The sequence below is a fragment of the Pyxicephalus adspersus genome, chromosome 1, assembly GCF_032062135.1.
Source record: "Pyxicephalus adspersus chromosome 1, UCB_Pads_2.0, whole genome shotgun sequence".
NCBI classification, from domain to species: domain Eukaryota; kingdom Metazoa; phylum Chordata; class Amphibia; order Anura; family Pyxicephalidae; genus Pyxicephalus; species Pyxicephalus adspersus.
The window spans coordinates 157,542,862-157,570,341 of NC_092858.1; the positions used below are offsets into that span (position 1 = coordinate 157,542,862).

At 35.7% G+C, this 27,480-nt stretch overlaps 1 protein-coding gene across 1 annotated transcript in view; it reads right to left on the minus strand.

The window, feature by feature from the left end:
* Nucleotides 1-27,480, minus strand: part of ROBO2 (roundabout guidance receptor 2) — a 624,073-nt gene that overhangs the window by 48,114 nt on the left and 548,479 nt on the right. The window contains exons 13-17 of the mRNA XM_072419149.1: nt 26,646-26,812; nt 24,835-24,956; nt 16,731-16,962; nt 8,166-8,290; nt 5,494-5,665 (exon numbers count right to left, since the gene is read on the minus strand). Of these exons, the coding sequence (XP_072275250.1) occupies nt 5,494-5,665; nt 8,166-8,290; nt 16,731-16,962; nt 24,835-24,956; nt 26,646-26,812 (818 nt within the window). The remainder of the gene's footprint in view (nt 1-5,493; nt 5,666-8,165; nt 8,291-16,730; nt 16,963-24,834; nt 24,957-26,645; nt 26,813-27,480) is intronic.

The following is a 27,480-nucleotide window of genomic DNA, read 5'->3' on the forward strand; positions in this document are numbered from 1 at the left end:
AATCACCTGCAATTACTACTGTGAAAGTTTGTAGGTCTGAATAAACCATGTTCTTTATAACAGGAACAACTGCAGACTTTAAAGTAGAACTCGTTAGAAGAAGAAAGATTTGAATTTAGTATATATATATATGTATATATTATATACATAAAATACATATCTTGTAAAATATGAAATATATTTGATATACAATTGCAATTACTAAAACTGTGAATGTTTTTAACCATCTTTAAAGTGGAATTCTGAACAACCTCACTAGAGACTTTAATATTAAATTATACAGTATTTATATAGTGCCAACATGGTACGCAGCACTATACAAAGTCCATACTCATGTCACTAGCTGTCCCTCAAAGGGTCTCACAATCTAATGTCCCTACCATAGTCATATGTCTGTAATACAGTCTAAGGTCAATTTTATAGGAAGCCAAATAACCTAACTTCATGTTTTAGGGAGATGGTAGGAGTACCCAGAGGAAACCCACAGAGACATGGGGGCCAGATAGTGTCCTGGCCGAGTTTCAAAGCTGGGACCCAGCACTGCAAAGGCCACAGTGCTAACCTCTCAGCCACCGTGCTGCTGTATATATTTTATTTTGAAGGCCAAAAAGATATATATATATATATATATATATATATATATATATATATATATATAAAGAGCCACAGAATAGCCATCATTTATTTATGCTATTATATTTTTATACAAGGTTGTCTATCCCTACATTTGGTCTACAAATTGTAATGCCCTTCCTCATATTAAAGGCACAGCAAGATGATGGGATGTGTGAAGATATATCTAAAAGTGATCTAGTGTTGTGCATTTACATTCATGCTGTGCTTCATAAAAATATCATACTGGAAATAGATCCCAGTGGAAATCAAAGCTCCATGGTAACCAGTCCTGAAATTTACTGTTTCAGGTCCCTTACAAAATGACCCTGGGCCCACAAGGGGGCAGCATATCACCTGCATGGAGATCATCAGCAGGACACAAAATAGAAAATCCCAATTTTAATGATGCCTATAGCAGCAAAAAGGTCCAACATTCTATAATACAAAGGTCAGAGAAAGAAGGCTGCAGTGGTCAGCTTAAATAATAAACCTAAAGAGAGTATGGTATAAAAAAAAATATAGTAAATCCAGAAAATGTAGAACAGTTCCCATTGAAAAGCATAGCAGATTATCTGCTTTATTTCCCCAGTAAATGAAAAATCAAACTTCTAATGTAACCTAAATTACCCAAACACATAACCTGACCCTAGGCCTAAATTTATGTATATTGTTTAACCATAAATGTAACCCAAGTTTCAACCCTAAAAAAACCTGATCCCCCATTTCTTACCATTACCTAAACTAAAACTAGTAACGTTCACCCCTAACACTAACTTATTCCTTTTAAATCCATAGTGACCCTGACATATTCAAAGTATCAGGTCTTTCACCAGGCATCGGGTTCTTCCACCAGAACAAGTGCCATACCAACCCTTTCATGTCATCTCTGGTATATTTTTCTTTGCTTTCTAATGCTTTTGCAAGAACTAATGTAAACCACTGGTATATATAGGGTATATATCAAATGGAGGGAAGGGATTATTGTGTCCATTTCTATTAATATGTGATCAAGAGGGGGATGGACAGCTTAGGTCCACTTTAGCATAAAACTGTTAAAAAAGCAATATAGGGTTCACCACTTTCTTGTGATGTAGTTTACTAAGCTGTTGTATCTGGTTGCCTAAATGTCTAGCAAATGTCTACCAAATCCAGAAAGTTGGTAAAAAAAACTTACAGTTTGCTTTGTGCTACTTTCTCACCTTAATTGTCTGTTCATCCTAAATTCAATACTCACATTATCTATTTAATAACAAAAGTTCACATATATTTTATAAGCAGTATAAACAAACTGCTGGTATTAAACCAGTAATGATTTCTTTCCTGTTCTATTTGTATTTAGAAATCAATATTTGCTATACTGCCATATATAAAAGATGGACGGAGTTAATAAGGATTCCAATTATAATTTTTTTTACAAAGCAAATAATAAACCCCCCCATCATTCAATGTGACCCCAAGGAACTATTCCATCTATCCCGCCAACCTGCCGAGTTAATGAACACAAAAATCTAAAAGGCATATATGCCATAGAAGAAGTACATAATTACTTGCAATACTCATAGTATTAATGACATAAAAGAAGGTGTCATAAAACGATTGTAGAGGCAGGGATGTTGAGATCATTAAGGAAACAATTAGCTGCCATCTTGAGCATAATCATGTGGAAAAGATGGTTCCTTAGGGCCGACAGGCTTTTATGTCCAATGTACTTATTCCTTTATGCGGTGCCTACTGTAGGACGCCATTTAGATCAGGCAGCGGGGCTTACTGTGATGTCGCTTTTTAAATTGCATGCTTTTTAATTGTAGAAATGTTTATTAGGAAAGTTCCTTTTTACGCTGTAATGTTTGCCATTTTATAGGCTGTGACAATATTCCAAAGAAAGTGGCTCACTTTACTAGAACACCAGCCTAACTAAGCCCTATACAATGAAGGAGTCCTAATCTAGAACTGTCTCCATTGCCCAATTGTAATCAATTTGATTTTATACGTGGGTACATACCAGGGACTATAAAAATGTAATTAGTTGCTCTGAAACATTACCTAATGGTCTTCTTAAATACTTGTTTTTTCAAACAAGAAGCCCAAAGTCTACCTTAAGTAAACCTATTAGTATCCATGAATAGGCTTCAGAACCACAAAGCATGGATGCCTGCATCAATATTTACTGTATATGTGTTCTTCAGCACCCTGAATGCCCTGGATGTCCAGATTCTAAAATTGTGCAACATGAGTTTTAATACTAATAATAAGATCAGGCTAATCTTTTTTTCTCCAACACATAGCTGTTGGTCAATATGCAATTGCATAAATATCATATATACTCCCCCATTACATATTCACCATAGGCTTCATATTCTGCTGGGATCACTGTTTGTATTACTGAGCAAGTCCAATAGTGTCTTTTATATTGGGCTGGGAATGGTTTCTTGCCCAATTTACCTCAATGTTGGTTCCGTCTTCAAAATGGTTTCTCCCACTACTTAGATAATTACAAATTGCTGGCCCAAGGCAAAATCATTAAAGGGTCATGTTTCATTTTGAAGGCATCACTAAGGTCTGTGCCATTCTGTAACACTAATTAGCAGCATAGTAAGAGGCTGGCACAGGTGTGTGAACTAAAGGAACCATCATGGTATTCCAATGACATGCTGCATATTATTGATGCCTGGATTAATGATTACACTATTGATGTAATATGCCTTTGTGACAAACTCCATGCCTTAAGCACACAGCAGTCATGTTTGCTACAGTAGCTATAGTTCTCCCTAATTAAATGCAAATGTGGTTGATTGCCAGGTATAACATCTGTAATTTTTAATACTTTTGAATTGATAAATCATAATACTTTAGTAAGAACTACTATGAAGGACACTTGTCTACCCTGCCAAATATCTGCAATTTTGCTTAAACTTGTGATTACTCCAGGCCAACCATACTATACAAGCATCGGTAACGCATCACTTTGGCCCACAGCTATGCATCGTCCTGTGTCACCCCATGTCCTGGTTTTTCTCCTTTCCTGCTACCAAATGGCCATTAACGTGGCCCTCCATCTCCCAGTACCTGAGAATTATGATAGTAGCTCACAGGGGTAGTATACCGATAATTGTGGTATGCAAGGGATTATTTTATTTAAATACAAAAAAGGTCATTATACTACCAGTATTGAAAAAGGAACACAGTGAATACTATGGCAAGCTGTGTTTTCATTGATGCTGATCTTGCGCAGATTGATAATTGATGGTGGTGGAAAAGTTTAGTTGCCTTTAAAACCACACTGCATTTGTATACCCATACCAAACAGCTGGCAGAATAGGAGGAACACCCATGCAGTCATTGGATCTATCTATCTATCTATCTAAAACTAAAATTAAATTTTTCTTAGTGCTTTTTTTTTTAACAAAAATTTTAAAAAATCTTGAAACTCAATAGCAGGAGAAAAATAATTTGCACATTGACTGTTATATTGGAAATTCAATGGCGAATATAAGCAAATAGCCCAATTCCAAAACTTCATTAATGGCAAGTGAGTGACTGCGATGAAAAACAATTTACAAATCTTGAAATACAACAGAGTAATGAAAACATGTTTAGGCAAATATGTAAAATGTGAAAATGACATGAAAAATTACTTTGAAGAAAACTTTTCAATGAGAATAAGAGCTCACTGAAAACATAGATAGATTATCTTGTAGTGCATAAATATAACTTAGAAACAGCCTCAGTAATGACAGTGATCTGGCCAAGCTTTCCCTGCTGAATAGAGGCAGTTAAGCAGCACATTTAACAGAGTGCATTAAAATATAATTAGTTTTGGTGCTTGCATTTATTAGACAATATAGCGCACAGATAGGCATTTTGTTTATCTTGTATCAATGGACCCAGATTAGTTGTATTGCTTCTTAAATGACTTTGAACTGGCTCATGAGGAGTGGTGTAGCTGACTTTTCACGGTGCCATGCTCCAATGGGGGATGAAGCTCAGACATCGTCCTAGGTCTGTTTTCAGCTCAGTGCTCTGCTGATTTTATTACAGCTGCACTTTCATATCCCGGAGAAATCCCTGGTGACACCATCAATGGTAATACACTCACACAAAGGCAAAACTGGAGGGGAAACTGAAAAAACACCCACAATGGCAAACCTACCACAGTCCCTAATGCTGAATCATGTGTTAATTGTTAGACTCATAAAATGCATTAGATAGTAATGAAAACTTTATAGTCTGGCGCAGACACAACATCCATAGAGAAAGCAAAAACATTCACATCCTGAATTAGATTCCATCAGGGGTTTACAAATGTTATTACAAATTGGGGAGTAAACTGTCATTCTTAAAGGGCCAATCTGGCCAAAACTGAGAAGGCTTTGTTTGTAACATTGGAAGGAATTTCTAAATTCTAAATTTCTAAATTCTAATTTTCTAAAGTGGATATTCTTGTTTTTGCTCACTGATGTGCATTGACAAAATTTCCCAGAGCAACCTAAACCTATTGCACCCTGAAAAGCCACCAGACCCCATTCACCTTTCCAATTTCTTTTAATGTATTTTGCTGGTAATTTGAGAAATATTTTGCACTCAACCTTCCTTCTTCTTATCAAACAATTTAGCTAAAAAATGTACAGTAACATTAAGACAGGTTTAATTAGTTACTTAGGGTTAACAAATACACGCTTGGGTTTAATGTGGACCACATCAGCATAATCATATAGTCTTCAAATGGTCATTTTTACTCCTAAAAGTTTCCCACAGTTGTAAAACTTTCCCAGAACAGTCAAATTTAGCAAACTGTGTAAACACAAGTTTGTGAACTAATAAATCAGAATTAAAGAGTACTACACAAATTAGAACAAAAAATAACTTTAAAAACTTTACCAATAAGTATGTGCTGTGGTTCGCTTTTAATTCCGGTGCCTGCACTTGTACTTGCCGCCACTTCCACCCGATACTGAATGCCAGGGTAGAGTCCACCAATCACCACTGAACGGATTGCAGCATCTACAGTCTTATTTATGTGAAATCGTGTCTCATTCCCAAGGCACCAGATCTGCAAATGTAAAGAAAACATATATTTACCAGGCAATACAAAACACTAGTTGCCTATTGCGTTATAGTATTTGAATTTTTTACCATTGTGAACAGTCCACATGGACCTTCCTATGATAAAACTACATTTATTCAGATGAATATTTTTTATTATTTATATTTAATTGATTTAAATTTCAAATAAATAAATAAAATCACCCACTTACATTTATGTTCTGATTATATTTTTTTTAAAACCTTTTTCCCATTTTTTGCACAGGGAACCACTAGTAGCTATTTTCAAGTGCATAGATTCCAGTATGTTACAATTTGCAAGGTGAAGGTCGCTTGTTCACTTAAGAGCAAAACACTATCTCTATAGAGTTCATTCATTTGTCTGTCATAGACCACGATCACAAAAAATTGTTTCCATGGACAATCATCTAACATCCATTGGAATTTTGTACAAGGCTTCACGTAATATACTGTATAGAGGGGAGGCCTTGTCAGTCTAGGACAGGATGTGTATAGCACTGCAAAATTTCTTCCTCTCTCTTCCATAACATAGGAGAAGGTTTTCTGCAATCCCTATATATATATATTCAATTGACAGCCACAACAGGAGAATTATACAATGGATTGCCATGAGTCAACAATGAATTGATGGCACCAGACAGACAACAGCAAAAAATGCACAGCTTTTTCTAAAAGACAGAGCTTCTAACCATAACCCAGAAACCATCTTTCATAAGACCAAATACATTTTATCCATCATAGCTGCTTTTTACCTTATTAAATACATAAGCTGCTTTTCCTGCAAGATACCATTTATGAAAACGACTAAAAATAGGCTCAGAAAATCTAGATTAGAAAAAAAAACATATGCATACTTTGCCGTTAAGTCTGATAAATCATTTTAATGTCACCATGTAAGCCATCTAGTCAAAATACCTTTTCCCTAATGCTTTCCATTGTAATTACACTTTCTGGCACAGTCCATGAGAAAACTGGAGGCATCAATTTGAATGTTCGCTTTATTTAAGGTAGCAGATAATATTCTCAATAGTTTTTCACTGCTACTGGTGTTAGTCAAAAATTAATCATATCTTAATCTGCTTTAAATTTAATATGGAGACTCCAATATGCTATCGAGATGAATTCATTGAATTGGTAAGTATTGACAGAGGTGAAGTCGAGGTTAATATCTGCATGGGGGTTAATAAATCCTGATGCAATATTGATCTCACCAAATAAATATACACATAATGACTATGTTTTTTAGACGCTTACATTTGCACAGAAGATAATCTGCGGGAATGTTTTACATTTATTGTAGTAAAGGCACAATTACAGACTTGCCCAAAATCTACTTACTATTGAAAATATCATTGGACACTCATGGAACGGAACTTTTTGTCTTTTTCAAGTTGTCATTTGTAAGGTTTTTTTGCAAATCAACTACAGGGGTATTCTTTAAAGCAGGGACTATTTATAAAGCAGTTAATTGGACATTCACTATAACATTCCCTGGTCAAGAATTAATTACTGCCATTTAAACACATGGACCTTGAAACTTCTTCATCAGAGAATGTTTTAGTGATTAGCAGTTTTAGATTCACTGCTTTATAACTAGGTCCCAAAGTGTAGGTCCAGCCTAAACCTTATCATTTTTGTTTTAGATCGACCCCAGTGGGTTTATACTGGCATACTAAGTACCATCTCCCCACCACCAGCTACTGTCCTTCTGACAATAGTTTTATTTGATAGGATATGAGGGAAATCTGCAACAGGGGCATATAGAGAAATAAAAAATATAATCAGAGCTCTAGCCTTCCTTTGCTCTTCTAAAAACACATTCTCAGTTCCTAGTAGGTGAAACTGTTGTCATCAGAAAAGAAATACGAGATTCCCTGTATATAAATTACATGTATTTATTTACATGAAACTAGCATCTAATTCTTTATGATGTAGGTCTTCTATAATCACCTGCACAGTAACACTTAGAATACGTAGAAGAAGGTAACATATATGAGCCTATGAAACAATTAATAATGTGCATATGCTTATAGGAGGGGAGAGCAGTTAGTATTTCACTGTCCATTTACAGGGCAAATCTGTGACCAAACTAAAATCCATATGTACAGTTTATTTTACAAGAAACACAAGGACTTTAGTTTTCTGCCTGGTAGGGTAAGTGGATAACAAGGCTCACCAAACATAACTACAATTAATTTAGAAGGCAAAACAGTTCACATATTTTATCAGTATTTCAGTCTTGTTTTTACATTTGTTTGCTAAAAGGCTGATATGCACTAATATATCTAATTAATTCACCCTATATTTTGTAAATTGGTAAATGCCTAAAAGAAAAAAAAATGAACTACCAAAATCTCCTACGCAATATTTTTATAGTTTTTTATTTCACTCTATCGTTTTGACATTATTTTCAACCATTTACCATTTTTTTCATTGTAAATTGTGCAATGGAATTTTTGGTGATATACAGAAGGAAATAGCATTACCCTGTAGTCTTGAATAATTCCATTCTGGTGATCCAGAGGAGGTGGGTCCCAGGAGACGCTGATACTTGTGCTATTGTTGCTCCCGACTGTCTGAACAGTGACAGACTGCGGTGCAGCACTCGGGGCTAGAGCAGGTGAACAGAAAAAATAGGAGAGAGACATTAATCCTTCAAGCTGAAGTCTCATTTATAGTAACCTCATGTATATCCAGGCAGGCATAGCCCCTAGCTCATGTTCCCTACAGACCTGAATATGCAAACAGAGTAAGCTAGTGAGGTTGAAATATTAGCTGTTGTGATAACATCTGTTTAATAAAGGGACAACATTCTGCTTATTTGCTCTGCTCCTTTATTAACATTGTACACATTTTCTTTTCCATATTTATCTTTTTGCTGCAGGATATTATGATTAGCTAACACACTTCACATTGTATGTTTTTTAATGTAAAATCATTGTAGAAGGTTCACAATAATCTCTCAACACATTTATCGTGTAGAATGTATATTCTGTTGTGCTGGACTTTTTTTCATTAAGGGCACCCCAGTGAAACATACAAATGTTGCATTTAAACCACTTCAGAAGCTAAGCTTTATGTACTAAATTGCATTTTTTTATATGGCTGAATGGCCCTGAAATTGAGCTGACAAAAATATAGACACCATTGCTGATCTCTGAACAGCTTGATAAAGGGGGGCCTGAGAGTAAAATGGCAAAAAAGGGGGAGAGACAAAAAGAGGAGAGGATGGGAGAAAATTGGAGAGGGGAATGGAAAAAAGAAATTTAGGGAGAGGGGTAGAGGAGAGATGACGAGAAGAGAAGGTGAGGAGGAAAGGAGATAACAGTAGAGATTAGGAAAAGATCAAGTGGTGGAGAACAAAAAAAGAGGAAATTGTAAAAATAAAGAGGTGAGATAGAGAAAAGAAGAGCAAAGAGAAGAGAAGAAAAGAAAAGAGGAGAGAAGATGGTATAAAAGTGCAAAAAGAGAATAGAAGGCAATAGCAAATAGAAGATAAATGGTATGAGAGGTATGTCAGAAAAAAAGATGGTAAAGAATGGGATAGGAAAGGATAGAAAGGATATTTAGAGAGACGAAAGATCAGGAGGGGATATGGAGAGACAAAAATGGGATAGAGGAGTAAATGGGAGAACATGATCAAAAGAAAGCAAAGAAGGAAAAAAAAGGAAAAGTTATATTTACGGGAAAGGAAATCTGTAGTAAAATGTATGGGGAGTAACACTGCTGACCTTGTCTTACAAATTTCTTTTATTTCACTCAGTACAGGTTACCCTTAAACAGGAATCATTGTTGTATGAAAAAGAACTTGCATTTTTATTTGAATTTCGGAGTGTAGACGACACCGTGAGTCTGAAAGTGCCCTTAGATCAATTTCACAAAATCTAATCAATATCTGATCTGATCCGAACAGACTCTGCATACAAAAATATCTATTGATTCCTTTTCTTCTATCTTCTGAAGATTTTCACAGCCAAGGCCAGCTTGAATGTGTGAGTGCATTGACTAACAAAGGAGAAGCAATAAAATGATGTGCTAGAGGGAAGTCACCCCTTTGCACTCTAATTCACAAGCTCTGATCTGCAGTTTTCCTGAAGTGGAGGCATTTGTTTAGAAACCATTTTACAAAGAGTGTATTTAATGTATATGGTGCCGGTTTTATTTTCTAGTATCAGATATAAAAGTCAACATTTTCATGTTCTTGATCTGTCTTTAAAACATTGTATACCTATAAACTGGATTTGGCGTTTATGCTCTAGTGTATGATTTAAATACTAAAACAATATTGCCCAACAATAGCTTTCCCAAAATAATGGAAATTGGGCTGAATCACAGATTAAGTGTTTGTAGTGTCACAGTTTATTTTTTTAATGTCTTCCCAACCCCAGAAGAAACTAGTAATGACAACGTGGGAAGTGCAGAGCCAGATAATCAAGGGCAACCTACATAGGTGTCTAGGGCTTGATGGAAGACCAGGTGGCCAACTCCATTGTTTAGGTTCCTGCAGTAAACTAGGGGGATAACACAACAGATCAATGCTGATCAACTGCTTGGCACTTTACAAGGGAGAGAGAATGCATGTGTTAAGGTCTGATAGGACCATAACTGTACAGACAATGACAATGAGGTGGCCTGCCTGTGCCTATTTCAGTTCTTATTTAAGACAATCAAAGGGGCAATAGCTGATAACTTGCCAAGGACCCATCCTTCCCTTATACTTTTCTGGAAGAGGAGTGTCAGACAGCTGTACAGTGACTATTACTCTCACGCAACAGTGTTTGCTTTAGACTCATGCCAACTATGGACTTTCCTGGCTAAGTAGCATTCCCAAATGTATATAGCAGCAAGACAATTGAGACTTTCTATTTACCAAACCCTGGTTTATTATATCATCTAGTGCTAGTACTCTTGATTTCCAAAGTGCCAACATATTACAAAGTGCCGTAAAATAAAAGCCTGCAGAAGGCCTACAGACAAGACAGACAGTAGGAAAAGAGTACCCTACCCAGTTTAAATCCTTTAAGTTACATTGATTTTAAAGATAACTTTTTTAATATAAATATGTGGAATGAATGGCATTCCTGACCTAGTCCTGTACCTGTCCTACTGCAAAACCTGCACTACTCCTTCCATTGCTGTAGACCAACATAAAATGCAGTGAAGTTGCATGGAATGGTATGTGAACCAGGAGTCAGAAAGTAGCTGCTTTCATCAAAGCGTCTCTTGCATTTTTCTACTTTGTGACTGATTCCCTTTATTCCTTGCTCCTTACATACCACCAGGCTGCTCTCAGGCTTAGAACTTTGGCTTTTGTGTGCACTTATTCACTCTTCCTTTCTCATCAAACTTCCACCTCAAGTATCATCACTCTGAGGAGCTCACTCTTATGTAGAAGTCTGAAGTGATTACAAGTCATTTAATTACACACCTGCACAGTTGAAATGCAAAAAAAAAAAAAAAAGTAATTCATTGGCAGAGTGTATACCTGCTACTACACATACATTATTTCAAAGTACAAAATCACTCTGAAACTTAAATTACATGTGTAATACTAACTAGAGACAACTCCACTGATATTTCAGCTTGGCATGGCTCCTGGAAAGTTAAACAGAACTACGTTAATGTTGTAACTGACATTGCCTTACAAAATGTCAAATCCTTCGAATTGCCCTGGCCACAGCAAAGCCAAATGTTAGTGTCGGCTTCCTAGAAAATTTTATAAAGAAGGATATTTCTGTGCCATTATGTTCGCGTAAAGGAATGTCAGATCAGTCACAGATCAAATATTGTGATAAGTTAGGTTTAGTGTTGGTGTTGTGTGTGAGGGGGTGTGCTACATGACAAGGTGGGGCCCAACAAATATCGTTTTGAGTGTAATTGACCTTTAAACTGCTCTGTACACTAGAACAGCAAATGATGATCACCAACTGGTCCAAAAGAAAAAAAAACTATGTTGCTTTCAAAATACATCAGCTTTAAACTTTATTACATAGAAAACGTGGCTTGGAATAAAACTAATTTGTATTGTACAATACAGATTCTTGTGTCACACACTTTTTTTTACAAAAATAAAAGTGTCTAGGATGCTCACTACAGCCAATTATATTCCGGATCTCACCATTTCAGTAGATAGGGTAAAAAACCTGATCATAAAGAACATCCTTATTGTCATCTTACTTTTATTTTAAATTTTCTAGTAGATACTAGGAAAAATACAACTGGATACATTGTCGTGAACAGCTCAACAATTACAATGGTATATCATTTACAGATTTGATGAGTGAATTCCCATCATCAGCATTGGAGACTCCTATTAAAACTTGTATCCTTTCCATCTTGGTTGGTTGATTACATAAATGACATGTCTGGATAATGTCAGATGTCACTTGTTTCAAGAATTAAACACCAGGACTGTAAAACAATTAAGCAGAAATGCTCACTGAGCCAGAAGAGTTTCTGCAAATGGGATTCTTGTGTGGATTTTAAGTGACATTATTCCAATATTTCATGCTTTATTGGGATCTGCTTTACTAGGAAAGCCAAACATACAGCTGTTTTATACTTTAGAAAATATTACTGAAAAGTAATCCATGAAATAAAGCACTAGTAATCTGGTTTACACTAACCTGTCTGTACCAGGACATTTCTGTCCATTAATAAATTATAGCAGCTATGTTAGGCTGCATATGTACAAGCATTTTCCCTGCATCTACTATACTATTTAATCATAAAAATGCATTGGGAAATAAATTGATTACTTTTAAGTATCTTGATGTTTCCTACTTTTCCTTATACTACAGTTTTACCTGTTAGAAATTCCTGGGTTTAGGCAAAAAGGTTTTGGAACTTGTTGTAGGAATGCACAATATACCAAGAGCAGTTTTCGAACTTTTTTTGAATAGTTTATACTATATTAAGGGTCCCCACTGCCCCAAGGCAAAATTACATGAAAAGATTTAGTGAAAAGTAGGAAAAAACATTCTCAGCCCCATCTTCCACCACTTTTGAATTTATGGGTGACAACAAAATGCCCTTCTCCTGGGTAAACTGGGTAATCTCACAAAAAATGTTTTAAAATGTAAAAACAAAATACAAATAAAGCCATGCATAACTACTAAGACAATAAAATATTAGATACTATCATACAAGCATTACAAGTATCCCTTATCAAACTATATGATTTTCATGATAGTGGTACTTTTACCTGTAATCCTTCAAAAATTAGGCGAAGAATGGATGTGCCCCGTGAACTTTTTTTGAGCAAAACATGCAGACATGCAGACATGGGTGCCAAATGAAGGCATTTAAGTAAATTTACAAGGGGAAGTAGAATGTACATGTAAAGGAAGACTTCATGGATTGGGTAAGGTTTATATAAAATTCTGGAGATAAAAAGTTGACAAAATGATCTACAAAGCTTCAGGCCCTGAACAGTGGTGTGGTCCTCTGATATAATCTATCAAGCACGGCTGAGCAAAGTGACTAAGTTTTTGGCAGATAAAATATTTAGGAAATATGTATTTTTAGCTATTTGCCTAGTAAGCATTTGGATGAAGGACAACAATCCTATTTAGAATTTGTGTTATCTATATGACTCCATGTAACATATATTTATTATATTTATTAATATTTATTACATTTATTTGTATTATTTGTATATTTATTCTGATATACCCTGTTATCAGTATACAAGTGGCATTTAATCCAAAGCATCACACTGAAACAGCCACCCAAGATGGAGTATTTAAAAAAAATATACCTGAAGACACGGTTCTCCTGAATTTTTTTTTTATCTATCTAGGCTATAAAACAGCAGTATAAATTAAAGCACTTTTCTGGAGATGCTGTGGTTATTAAATAGACCTCATTGCTAAACAGCAGTTTTTAAAGCATTTTCTCATTTCCCTTGCTGCTGGTTTTGCAGAGATACTGGGCTGTGAGTTGACAGGTCAATTATTTCACTACTGAGCTGCCTTCCACACATGTGCAAGAACCCAAACCGCAGCTCATCTTTTTCCAGGGCGACAAAAGTGGATTCCATTTGTTACTTTTTGCAAGGCCAAAGAGGTGGGAGATGGATGCACGCCGAATGGTGACAAATACCGGCTCCAGATAAAAAGTCTAACTGTGGGGAAATTAATTTTTGGATGGTGGCCTTTGAAGTACCATTCCATATAAAAAGTAATCCAATGAAACTTGGCCCTGTTTGGAAGGTGTCAACTACCTTTGATTTGTTCATCTCACTTTCTGTGGTTTTTATTTGAGGCCGGTCTGCTGGCTCTCAAGAGATTGCTATTTTTATTTGAAAGAAAGTGTAAACTGACAATTTGTGTTGAGCTATTTTCTAAGCTGTGCTCAAGTCTTTTTCCATAAAAGCAACACTGCTCGATCAATGCTGGCTTAGCTTTTACTGTGCTGCACAGAATGCTTAGAGAGCCGGAAAAAAACATACACTCGGCCCGGATTTGCAGGGATTCTGTAAAATTGTGGCTCGGTTTAATATTACATCAAAACATTTGCAAAAAAATATGTTTTCAGCTTATTAGCAACTGTATTAATTAAAAAGCAAACAGCTGAATAAGCAGATAAAATATATAACAATAGCTGTTTTTCTTGCCAGTGGATTTGTAATTTGTCCAATCAGCTCTTCAGTTTGGAGTTTAGGCTTTATTTACACAAGCAAGTCACTATAACTAGGCTGAGAAGATAAAATATTTAACAATAGCTTGTTTTCTTTCCAATGGATTTGTATTTCATCAAATTAGCTTTTGGGGTCTGCGATTTAGGCTTACAAGCAAGTGACTCTAACTAGGCTGAGAAGATGGAATTATTCACCTGAAGGCAGGAGAAGGTTTTTTCTCCATCTCCTAAATGATCAAGGTTGAAGAAACTAATGTGTGTCCAATATTTGTGAACCCCAAGATTTAACAGACTAACCTTTGAGACAGTATTTCAGTTTACATATTAAAATTCTCATCATGGGAAAGATGGTGAAAGCATTCTGAAGAGAAATGATGATGATGATCAGGGGCATTACGAGGATCCTAGTAAACTGTAATGAATATTGTAAGTCTTACACTTACTCACTTAGCACACATGCACCAAATATAAATTGATTTTGAGTCCACTTTTGGTCCATATTTTTAAGAAAATTACAAAATGTTTTGTTTTCTATTCAAAGCACTGTAAACTGCTTTGCACATATGGTATTTAACATGAAATTATTGACCTACCCTTTTATAAGGAATAAATAACTCAAGACTTAATTCCAGCAACATTCAATAATCACTTATTTCTGTGTTTTATATTAGGACCTAAGACCTTGAAAATGCTTAAATTGATGTCAAGGGCAAAGTAAATAAAATATATTTTTACCATTATATACAATATTTTATTGCCGCATGAGTGCAAATATGTCAAACTTTGTAAACTGTGAAATCACTCTGCAGCCAGAGCAGTTCGACACCGATTACCTTCAATGTTTGATGACATTTGACAGATGATAAAATTATTTATCACTGACGCCAGAAAGCTATGGCAGTAGGTAGCCTTGCTGAAGGTTACATTAATCTGTGCAGCTGATCGAGCCTTGTGACTTTCACGTATCTCTGGGCAAAAAGAGCCATAAAAATCTTGCTCAATACTGCAAGTCTAGTGCCACTTAAAGAGTCTTTTAATGTTTGAAATTACCACCACACTTGTTCTACAGCCAGGCAGTAATGGAAAATGTCAATTTTTGTGCCATCCACAAATAGAAAGAAAAAGATGCATCTCCATCCATATAACATTTATTGAAGTTTAATGAGAAAGTTAGACAAATATAATAAAAGGGGAAAAAACCTGTATGTCTTTTTTTGAGAATAACTAATACTTGTTTTATACATATATTCACCAAAAACGGTCAGCAATTAGTCCGTATTCAAAGGTCTGGGATCTTTGTAAAGAGGCCACACAATTCAATTACTCTATTAAATTCCACACCCACCCTTCCTTCCCACAAACCTTTAAATAATTCTGTATGTAACTCAGCTTTTATTGTATCAGTTGTCTTTCCTTGGCTGAATACATATTGTCATTTAGCATACAAAGAACAATGAAATGTGAGATATCTGCTCATCCTTAACTGTACTGCTGCTACTACTAAGCACAGCATTCTTTTACATCAAGCTGGCATTTAAATGTTCAAAACTAATTAGAACTCATGTACATAGAGATTTTGCATGCTAGTCACCATTCCCAAGGGAAACGCTACATGGTCAAATCCCTGTTTGATTAGTGCTGCACTGCTTACAAAGACTGGGATTTTCCACACTAATTCAAACTGCATTAAGAAGTCATTTTTAAGTTACTGGTGGAACATTGTGGACCAAACCAACCTCTTTGCTTCTTAGGTATATTTAATGATTTAACAGTGCGATCTCCCTGTGATTATTCCTGACTTGGTTCTTGCCCACCTAGGAGTTTGTAGTGGTAAAAATTGTGATCCCCATAATGAAAACATCACATGTGCAGAAAATCCACTAATAGAGACCAGCAATGTGTTTCACTCAAAAGCTTCTAAGTAACCCAAAAGATTATGATTTCACAAGCTTATAAGGACCACATATTTGTTCATTGTCTGTTAAAATATTCAGAATATTGTGATCATGTCATCAGGTTTATTAGCCAACTATTGAGTGTTTGGAAAAAACTATCCAATTTCCCTTAAGTGTGAAAATTATTGATATTTTTTTGTTACAGTTTGCTTCTTGGGTGGAAATCATGAAGTTGATGGATACATACGGTCAAGGCCCTAGGCCTCTCTATTTAAAATATCCTGATGATAACACAATAGCTTGCACTAGCTGTACAGCAAATGTATATATAATATTAGATGGGAAGTGTTGTGGTTTAATTTCTTTACGGGAATCAATAATCCTTTTAGTAAATTCCGTGGTAATCAGCAGAAAGATTTTACCATTTATGTATTAAAAAAGGAGAGCAGTCAATTTCTAATTCTGTAAAAGAAGGTATAATAAGGCGAATGAATGCAGCTCATGCAGCTCTCCTACCTTCCTCCGTTGTCCGGGCTGACTTTGACTCGCTATCCATTCCCTGAAACTCATTGAAATAAGGTCGAACCTTAATCTCATAAGTAATCCCCTTTTTCAGGTTGGATATCACAGTGCTGCGCTCAGCTGGAACTTTAACTTCTAGGTTTTGCCACGCAGATGGACTCTGCAGACCAGACGTCTGCCTATACATCACCCGGTATCCTTGTATGAACTGCGACTGGCGATCAACCTGCAGAGATGGAAGAAAAAAAATATTATGATTTATGAAACCTCAATGAAACAGCAAAGGGAATCTGTCACCAGGCAAATGCTTGTAAGTGAAGGCTCAGATAAAAGATGTAATTCTTTGGATGGGCTGCATACTAGTTCTGGGGCAGTGGCTTCATAAAACAGGTACAGCTTGACTATGACTTCAACTATGATGTAGCCAGAAGGTCGGGTATAGAAGCTAATATCTCAAGTTTCTCAATCTAATCCTATACTGCATACAAAAATGAAATGAACAAATTCCAGACCAGGGGCATACTCCTCATATTTTTGAAACGAGATCAGTTGCTGTATAGTAGTCATCATAAGGTGCCAAGAGGTTTAAGAACAACATTCACTACATTGAACAGTCACTACATTACACCAAAATCTCTAACAATGAAAGCTCATCTTTTATCTTTGCACATCCTACAATGTAGTGCTTCATGCGGTTAAGTCTCAGAAAGTACAGTTCATTGGGGGCCTTCCAGTCCAGGCTTCAAATAGGTCTTCTTCAACCATGCAAGCTCACTTTTGCATCTTCTGCTGCTTAACAGTCTGCCTATTATCTAAGTCTTTTAGCAAATATATTAAAATGCCCACTCACCATGAGTTAAATTGGAACTGATGGTGGAACCCCTAACAACTATTAGAAGAACCTTAGGGTTCCACTGGACCTTTGTTGAGAAACAGTCAGAAGCATTTCTCATATTAAGCTTCACTTGCAGTATTTATATAGCGCCAAAATAATATGCAGCACTTTACAAAGTCCATAGTCATGTCACTTTCTGTCCCTCAAAGTGGCTTATAATCTAATGTCCCTACCACAGTAATATGTATTTAATGCAGTCTAAGGTCCATTTTGGGGGGAAGCCAATTTACCTAACTCTCTCTTTTTGGAATTTGGGAAGAAGCAAACATGGGGAGAACATGCTGAGATTTGAACGCGGGACCTGACGCTGCAAATGCTAACCTCTGGGCCACCGTGCAGCCAATGGCAAGTTAAATGTAAAAATCATTATTTTGTTAGCAGGTGCACTCATTCCTTTTTAGTGCATGCTGAACATTAAACTGCACTTGCAGTCTCAGTGTGATCTCTGTCCCTGGTTTTCACAGCTTAGTTGTGTTATGTCTATCTTGTATTATGTGCAATATAGCTGCGCACACAGCTCTTAATTGTCTTTTGTTAAAGGATTGGGAGAAGAACTTCGTTAGACACGAGAAAATTTTCAGAACATTTCATAACAGGTGGATCCAAATGCGTGAGAATAATGCAAATGTCAATTTTTCAAACAAAGGAAAACACTACATTACAAATTTAGGACAAACTTTACTAAAGTTATGTTTTATGTTGAGTATCATCAAATCATTTTTGTAGACACATGACTACTGGCCCTCCATGTGACACTGAAATTGGCTTTAGGCCATTGGGCACTCATACCTTAGGTTTGTAACCCCTGCTCTATACTCATCTTCACAGTATTTGTGTTCACTAATATAGTAACTACCCCATAAAATGAGCTACACATTGTGTTCATCATTTATTCCTAATGCTAACAGAATATATTACTCTGGAGAAAATATAGAAAACGCTTTCATGACTTGGGGCAATAAAGTGCAAACTGGAAACACATTTCATCAATTTCAGCAATTTCATCTAAAATCTCATATTTAGCAGTTTATTATAAAATACGGCACTTATGTTTTCACTCTTAAGAATAGCATCTACTTTAAGAGATTGAAACCAAATGGCATTTTGTAACGCATTTTAAATCTTTAAAAGAAAACGTAATTTCATCGAGTCATATGTTTAAAATTTCAAACATGTCCACTCTGTCTTTTCTATAAGCCAGCATGCATTAGTTGGGGCTTTTTTTTCTAAGCCCTTTTTAAAAACTGAATGACAACTAAAGTAATGCAAATTGCCTTAATTAGTAGTCTGACTTCAGAGTAACAAAGTTGTTACCTAACTTTCCAGTGGTCTACATACATCCAGTTTTCAGCTGAATTGGTGCACACTGTTCAATCTGTCAGCTTCTGTCAATACAATTAATACAGAGTGTTGATTCTGCTGACAGTGAACATGAAATAGTTTAGGTATGAGGCAGGGTGCATGTGCAAAATGCACGTGTTTAAAATTCACAATAATAGCATTTTTTTTTTCTACAATTAAGCAATGAACCAAGAGAAAGGCATTTGAAAACTGCTTGTATCTAATATAAACTAGAGTCTTTATAAAAGCATTTTCTTGAGCTATTATGGTAACTTATAGACATATACAAGAAGCATTCATATACTGAGATGGTCCAACTACATACATAATAATTTATTCAGAACAGACTATTCTGGAAAGCTAAATTCTAAAGGAAGCAGCTACATATACAAGCAAACTGCACATTTTAGAATTATTTACCTGAATTTGTAGTTCTGTGGGCATTACATAAGTTGCCTTTTCCATATCTTTAATAAATATAAAGTTGTATTAAATGGTATTTTTTAAATCTGCTGACAGATTAGCTTTAGGAGAAAGATTCTAAATTCAGAGAGCAGTTTAATTCCTTTGCTTTACAGATACTGTTTTCTAAATCTCAAGGAAAAAATGCTGCACATGGCAACTTATAAATTCTAACCCTTTTTCCACTGAAGATTCTGAGCTACAATACAAGTTTTAGTATTTTATTATTCACTTAAGGAACCCGATCTGCAATTGTTTCTTTTCTTTATCCATCTATATCTCCTTTTACTCAATTTACTGTTCCGTTATGAAAACCTTTCACCAAATAGGATATGAGGAAAAATCTGCATGAGACAGGTATTCTAAAAATTTGGCATCAAGCATGTCGTTTTTGCTGATTGGGGCAGGCAATGTCCTTTCTGCAATAAGTATTCTTACCTGCCTGAGTGCCACACATCTGTCATTGAGCTGCCCCTTGTAGGTGCCAGTACTGATTGAGCCAAGGCTGGGAGTTGTGTCATCCTGGCCTGGCCAATCAAGATGGTCTAAGTTTTGAATGCAAAAAAACGAAGGGAGAAGATGATGGAACCAGAAGTGGAAAATGAACGAGTCAGTGTCCACAGGGTTTCATTCCGCTTTAAATGTCATTAGACCCATAGAGGAAGTGCAGCCTACAACTCAGTAAAACCTGCCAGGAGTTATAATCCTTCCCCACTTTAACCCAAAATAATATTAATAATAAAACAAGTTCTGGGTGTAGATTTACAATAAAATAGTAGAAAGATTGCCTATCATATACTGTCCGCGCTATAAAACTATGGAAGAACAAACTTGTCATACTTTCTCTTTCAAAGGAATTCAAAACTGGTCTCTGTGTTACATTCCAAAAATTGAATTATGTACTGTGTTTAAACGTGCATCACAGATAAAATGGGTTGAATACAACAAAATGCATCCAGTCCCATGACTTTCACTTTTCCAGCTTGGTAACTATTGTCTATGTATATTGTTTTGAATTTAAGCTGTTCTTAGTCCTCTCCATATGATGGTAATGTTTCCTAACATATCATGACATCTTCCATTCTGTAGTTTCTTCGAGAAACATTCCAAAAAATGTCTCTGATACCTCTCAAAACACCAGAAATACAATGTATGAGTCCATAAAGATCACCACTCCAGCAGAAACATCTGTGATGATCAAACTCTGGAGATTCAAGAACAGAAAGGACACAGTCTGTATCTTCCCGGATTTCTGATCTCAGGATAAAACGCGGAGCCCATTCTTTAAATGTATAATACCCGTACACATGGATAATGAAGTCATAAGCATAGCCTAGGATTTAGACTGGGAAATAACAAGCCACCAGAGACTCATTAGCGCTTTCCATTCATTGCAGAGGAAAGCAGCACAGTGGTAGCTTGAGGGACAATGTATACCGTGCATGGAAAGTATCAAACACAAGCCTACTTGAGACCTTCCAATGGCACTCACCTGGTTAACCAGGCTTCTATTAACACAATATGAGACTTGCTATGAGTCAGAATGTATCGAAAGTTTCATTGCTCTGCTTGTGTGTAATTGTCTGAACAAGTTATGCCATTTGGAAGGAGAATATTCCTTAATAATTGTTCAATACATGCCATTCTTCATACATTGCTTAAAACTGAATAATATTTTTATTTTATTTTTTTCTGTTTGTTTCTGTTTTTTTGTAGTTAGTAATGCATGCATCACTTTATCTGACCTTCAGTCTATATATTCTAGTGAAAGTTGAATACTTATATTGATACAGCACACTGGAATTCTAAGCATAGAATATTGATGGTGAATTCCTGGCTCTCTGTCATTCCCTAGAGTTAGGCAGCAGTAATGCTTCACTGTTATCTTTCACAAACCAGCAATTAATCAGACTGTTGGATCATGAGTGATTTTATGGCTTTAAGGAATCTTTTGCTGAGGGACAGAGGTACTCAGGATGTCTTCAAAGGCTGCAGATAGCAAAAAAAAAAATGGATCCCTGGTGTGTAATGCATATTATATATTCTTACAGATTCTCCATTCTATATATTTACAGATTGTCCTATTTATCATATATACAACAAAATACTGGAAGTTAAATTGAGTTTTCATAAGAATACAATCATGTTCCATGTACAAGTAGGGTAATGTCTGTTTACTCATCTCATTAAATTGCTTTCTTCTGGTTCCATAGCCTCGTTACAAAAGTACTCTATACACATAAATGGAGTAATAATGTGCTTAGGTCCGTTTGTTACTGTGCCATGTTAAGTGAAAACCCAATTCTAGCTCAACAATTTTTTAAATGTATTAATAGTATGTTACAATTAAGAGCTCAAATATCTGAAATGTAATGCTTTGAATTGGTTTCCTCTCGAGTCCTGTGTACACACGCTCAAATGTTGTAAACGACTGAATGGAGAATGAACAAGCGCTGTGCATATAGTGTCATTCCGTTCTATGGTTCGTTTTCTGTGTACATGTGTACAGAGGTCGTCTGATGTCCTTCATGGATCTGTTCTGGGGTATCCATGAATGACAGAAGAACCTCTGTACACATAACAGATACTCGTCCAAGACAAGCCTGACAGTCCGTATCAACCAAGAATCATCTAATGTGTGTACGCAGCCTTAGGGACACCTACCAAGACAACCCAAAAATTTGGCAAAAGTTAGGCAAAGTGATTAATGTGTCAAATGGTGCCAATATGATACTTCCCACCCCTACTATTCTTAGAGACATGGGTTTGTTACTCTCACCAGGGAAGACTTGGGTGCCGGTGGTGGGGTTGTAAGCATCATATGGAAAGAAACTCATAAATCAGCCAACGATGATGAAAAAAAAACAAATTGTATTGAAAAATAATCTAGGCTAGAACCAACCCTATTTTATTTCATCAGTACTCTCCCTCAAGCTATGGCTTAAATAGACTTCATAGGACAGCACACACAGACATTGAGGATCTAAAAGAACAAGCAATTGCAGATGCAAAGACACATCTATTAAAAACATAAGAATAAACTGTATTAGAAAACAGCTCTCAGACGATTTAGTTTCTCTTAACCTAATATCCTCTTTTTCCATCTGACTGATGGCTTTTAACTGCATTTAGATACTGTACGTGTTTTGAGCAAACTATCAGTACAAGCATCAACATTTGTTTTAGACACACATGAGAATGTCTGCAAGCTGTACAAACATAATTCGGAGAAATGTGTCACTGTGAGGCTTTGTGAAACATATGTCGGTGTGACATTAGCAGACCATTTAATAAACTTCTCTGTCTTTACTTTAAGTAAATGTACATACAAATATGGATGTAGTTCACAATAATGGCCAGTTAATACTAAAAAAAAAACCAAACCATATTTTAAGAGGGACATTAAACAGCTGGTTTTTAGATAAAGATAGGCTGTATTTCAGACAAAATTGTTTACACTAAACTTTGTCTCCTATTTATTATTGCTTTATGCACATACACTAAAGCTTTTCTGAAACATGACATTACAAATTCAAATGTGCTCACTAGGTACCCACTCATTTTATGCTGGTAAAATAGTATTTACTATTAGTTTTTGAACATTATAAAGTGATGTCTGTAATTTATTATTCACAAATAGGCTACACCAATTTAGAAGAGTCTTTCTGAGGCATTCCGAGGATGGCAAAACATGCTACAAACTGACTGTACAATATTCTGCATATCTTCAGATTTACCAGAACTGTAATAGGATCTATTGACTCACAAATCCATTTAGTGTGTATCCAGGTAAACAGGTCTTAACTCTACTTGTTGGTAGATCTAAAGAAAACTGTACAGTCATATTGGAATATACATGGTCCTCCTTAGATCTAGAGTTGATTTAAAGGTTGATAATCTTAGTTTAGCTTAACTTCATTGATCCTAGTTGCTGTTTGAGGAGGTCAATCCAACCATGCCCTTGGAAGATCACAGGTTTATATTGTTCTTGGCATCTATCAGATCAAATGGGATTAAATCCTTCAAACATATTCTTGGCCTTCAACGAAGTTTTACATACTTGCAGAAGCTCTAACACAAGTCCCCCTTAGTAACAGCCATATCTGACTACCTTAATTGTAATTGGCATTTTCCACAGTAGAAGCTATTCAGTTTAATACCGTCCTAATTAACCTACAATCTAATGTTCTTAATATAGACAAACTTAACTTAGGCAAACTATGATTACCTAGGTTAGAGGCCAGGTAATGCAAATCCATGAGGACAGAAGTGTAAAAACTGCCACTGAGTTTCTCCTATTTTAAATGCCAGAGGTTAGTCATTCTTGGCCACGCTTTCTTAATCACTGACCCGGGACAAGTATGCAGATCAAGGTAAATGTCTAAATCTTCATTCTTCCTTCAGTGGGGTAATTAAGTAGGTAGTCAGCTAGGAAATTAGCATTTTAAGAAGAAGAGTTAGGCAAGTAGTTGCATCTTCCATGCTTCTCCCATTATTGTAAGCTACTGTACACTATAATTCTGCCATTGTAGTGATGGATAAAAACATATAGCACCCAAAGGAGACCCACACAAAATTGTAGAATGCTTAAAGTAACACAAATTTTGGTGGAGTTTCTGGTTGGAACTGGACCAAAGAACCTAAAAATGCAAAGGCCACAGTCCTACCTATCTTGCTATGCCATTATTTACCAAGGGTTTCTTGCTCTAATAGTCCTTACATAGCATTTTGTCTGTGTTCATTATACAGTATATAATATACATTCTAAGTAGTATGCCAGCAGTCTGCACAGCTAATGTTATTTTTAGTTTTTTTAGATATTCAATGTGCTAAATTTTCAACCCTCTAACAGTACTTGTACTGAATGTGTCAAAATCAAATTGCTAACACATTTTCTTTGCAGTATATTAACAAACCGTGTTTGCTTTAACACATTGACAGAATATGCACTTCTACAATATCTTTATCGTTTTAATGTTATATATGTTTCCAGCAGATTATTAGCAAAAGTTATTCACACACCAGCTGATCCTCAAGTAGTTTTATATCGGTTGCTAAGGGGTTGTTTCTTGTAAAATGTTTGTTATATATCATGGTCTACCCACATATGGATAAATATGTCTCTTTTATACTTCACCCCACATGACTTTTCTTAAATCTAAGGTGGGAAACAACTTTAAACTGTTGGTTGTAAAATCCACACTCTATTTCTCTGTATGACAAAATTGAAAATTTTTTTACAGACCACTTCTCATAACCAACTCTGTTATAACAGAATGTATTTAGAGATGGTACTGCCCCAGATATCCATCAGAGTCCTTTGACACCTAGGGTGATTCGGCGAATTAAAGGTTGGTTGGATTCCATTTTGACTTTGTCTAGCCATGGAATTGATCTTACCGTCCAAGAAACTTGAATAGAGGTGGGTGAAAGGACCACAGGATTATGTAACCGAACAATCACATCTCCCAGCTCTTTCTGAACCTGCCGATGATCTACTCCTTGAACAGTTGGGCTTATATCTAATAGAAGACAGAACATTTATCAAATATTAATACATAGCTTAGTGACCCTTGCAAAAATGCATAATATAACATCAGGATAAAATGTAGTCTAAGGGTTGGGAGCATGAATATTTTTTAATATCGTTTTTTATATTTGCATTGAGCAGATTTTCTAAAGACATTAGTGTACCATTTGGCTTGATTTGGTTGTTGTTGTGTGTTGTGGGTTGTTAGTTGTGTGCAGGCCGTAAGAAGAGTGCTCAGCAAATACAAGGCAAAACTTACTTGAGAGAAGAACACTTTTCTGTCCACCATATATAAGATAAAAAGGCAAGTGTGCATATATATGCACAAATTTTTGTTTAACAGAAATGCAGAATATATCATGGAGTTGTGCCAACCGGGATCCTTGCACTGCATCTCCATCTACTAACAAATGATATCTGAACTAACCTAAGACAGTAAACTCTCTGTCTCTTCTTTAAATTTCTTCTTTTAAACTATCCCCCACCACCCCTGATTATGACTTTTAATCAAGTCATGGTATCTCTACTAATACAGACAAGAACCAGGTCACGATTCAGTAATTTTTCATAATTAAGAAACTTGACTTTATAAGAGACTCTTGACTGATACAAGTACACAAGAAACTGAGTGCAGGTGTATTGGCTGTAAGTGTAGAGCTATTTTGATTAATAATAACACAACCATAATATCTTCCTTGAATGGTTTGCTCCTTAGCATTTACAAAGAAATGAATCTTGGGATGCACCTGTTTAAAGAGTAATTCCACCCTTTCGCTGAAAAATGCAACATAAAATGTTTAAATAGCTTACATAAGTAATATTATATCATTTTTATGACTTTTGGTCACCTTCAGTTGGAATTTTGACATTTTATAATCATTGACTTTGGAGGTTGGCCAAATCCAGTAACCCAAAGGTTGGTATTTATTGCCTAACAAAGTACCCTTGTTTTAGGGGCATCATGGTGCCCTGGTAATAAAAGCTCAGTTGTAGGTTCATCTAGGTAAAATTGGGTGCTAAAAAAATCAATCCATGAATTTGTTTTTAGATTGTATAAATCAACAGTGCTACTGTTACCATATTGGCACACTGTCTTGAGATGGTAAATTTAGTATTTTCCTATAACAACTCAAAACAGTGAGCTTACAATAAATCCACTGTTTTTATTTTTAGATAAAATGTGGAAGGATAAGGAACCCCTTGCCAGATTTGTATTGTTGTCTTTGTCTCTACTTTAGAGATTCACCATTATCACAGATTCTGCTGACCAAGTTTTCGTTTTCAACATCTAAATTTTATTAAAGTCATTTTATTTATCCATATTCCACTACATGCCATATGACTCTTTAATAAAACAAATTAGACAAATACCCCCGGTCTGTTGTTTATAGTTTTGATTGGAAGTTAGGGTTACAGCACATTATTACAGCACATTATTATTATTATTACTAAATAGGATGTATATAACACTAACATATTACACAGCCCTGTACATTAAATAGAAGTTGCAAATGACAGACAAATACAGACAGTGACTCAGGAGGAGAGGACCCTTTTGATGGTTGCCGTAGGTCATTGTTTGACACATGGAGCTCCTAAGTCAACAAATCTAATGTATTCCACAATCACCTAATGTAACTGCCAGTGTGATATAGTATGACAACACATTAGGCCACATTACCTTGTGTTCGCACCGGGTCTGACATCGGGCTGGGATCACTTAGGCCTTCAGCATTGATTGCTCTCACCATGAAAAGATATATTGTGTTCGGTCTCAGGCCTTTCACGGTATACAGCGTGGTCTTCACATGATTTGCCACCGTCTGCCAGCTATTGCTGACAGATTGGCTGCAGAAAATAAAAATATCAGAAAACTTTAATCAGTGTGAGAAAATTTACAGGCATGCCAAATTTAGAATTTGATGTGGGAATGGAGTCGTACGAACAGATTGAAAAATCTCTGACATCTCTGGCCAGCAAAAGGAAACTGCTCTACAGATCACTTTACCATATTCAAATTGCTACAATAAAAATAAACTTGTACAGACGGCCTACTCATAATAACCCATATTATATCTGTCACATTCATTTTGTTTAAAATATTGTATGGTTTAATATGCAAGCTTTAAAAAAGAAAACAGCAAAGTTTAGGAAAGGGGTCAATTTTTTTAAACTGGGTATGGCTATCCATTTATCTCTGCTTTGTTGTCTCCTATGCTAGCTGTACCATATGATGGTGATCAGAAGATCATTAGATTACATGACAATACCATCAAGGTGCAAAGACATCTTCCAGTGCTTTATCCCTTGAATAAAATAAAATTAGGTAGATTAACTGGCCAGGGAGTGGATATCTAAAAAATGTATCTATATCTATAAATATATATTTTTCCTAATTGTTACTTGCCAACTAATATTTAATATTAGTGTAATTATTAAGCAGACAAACAGTAATGCATCTTCTTCTGTTACCGAGACCCACAGCAGATGCAGAGCTTTGTAAGCTTTCTATGTTT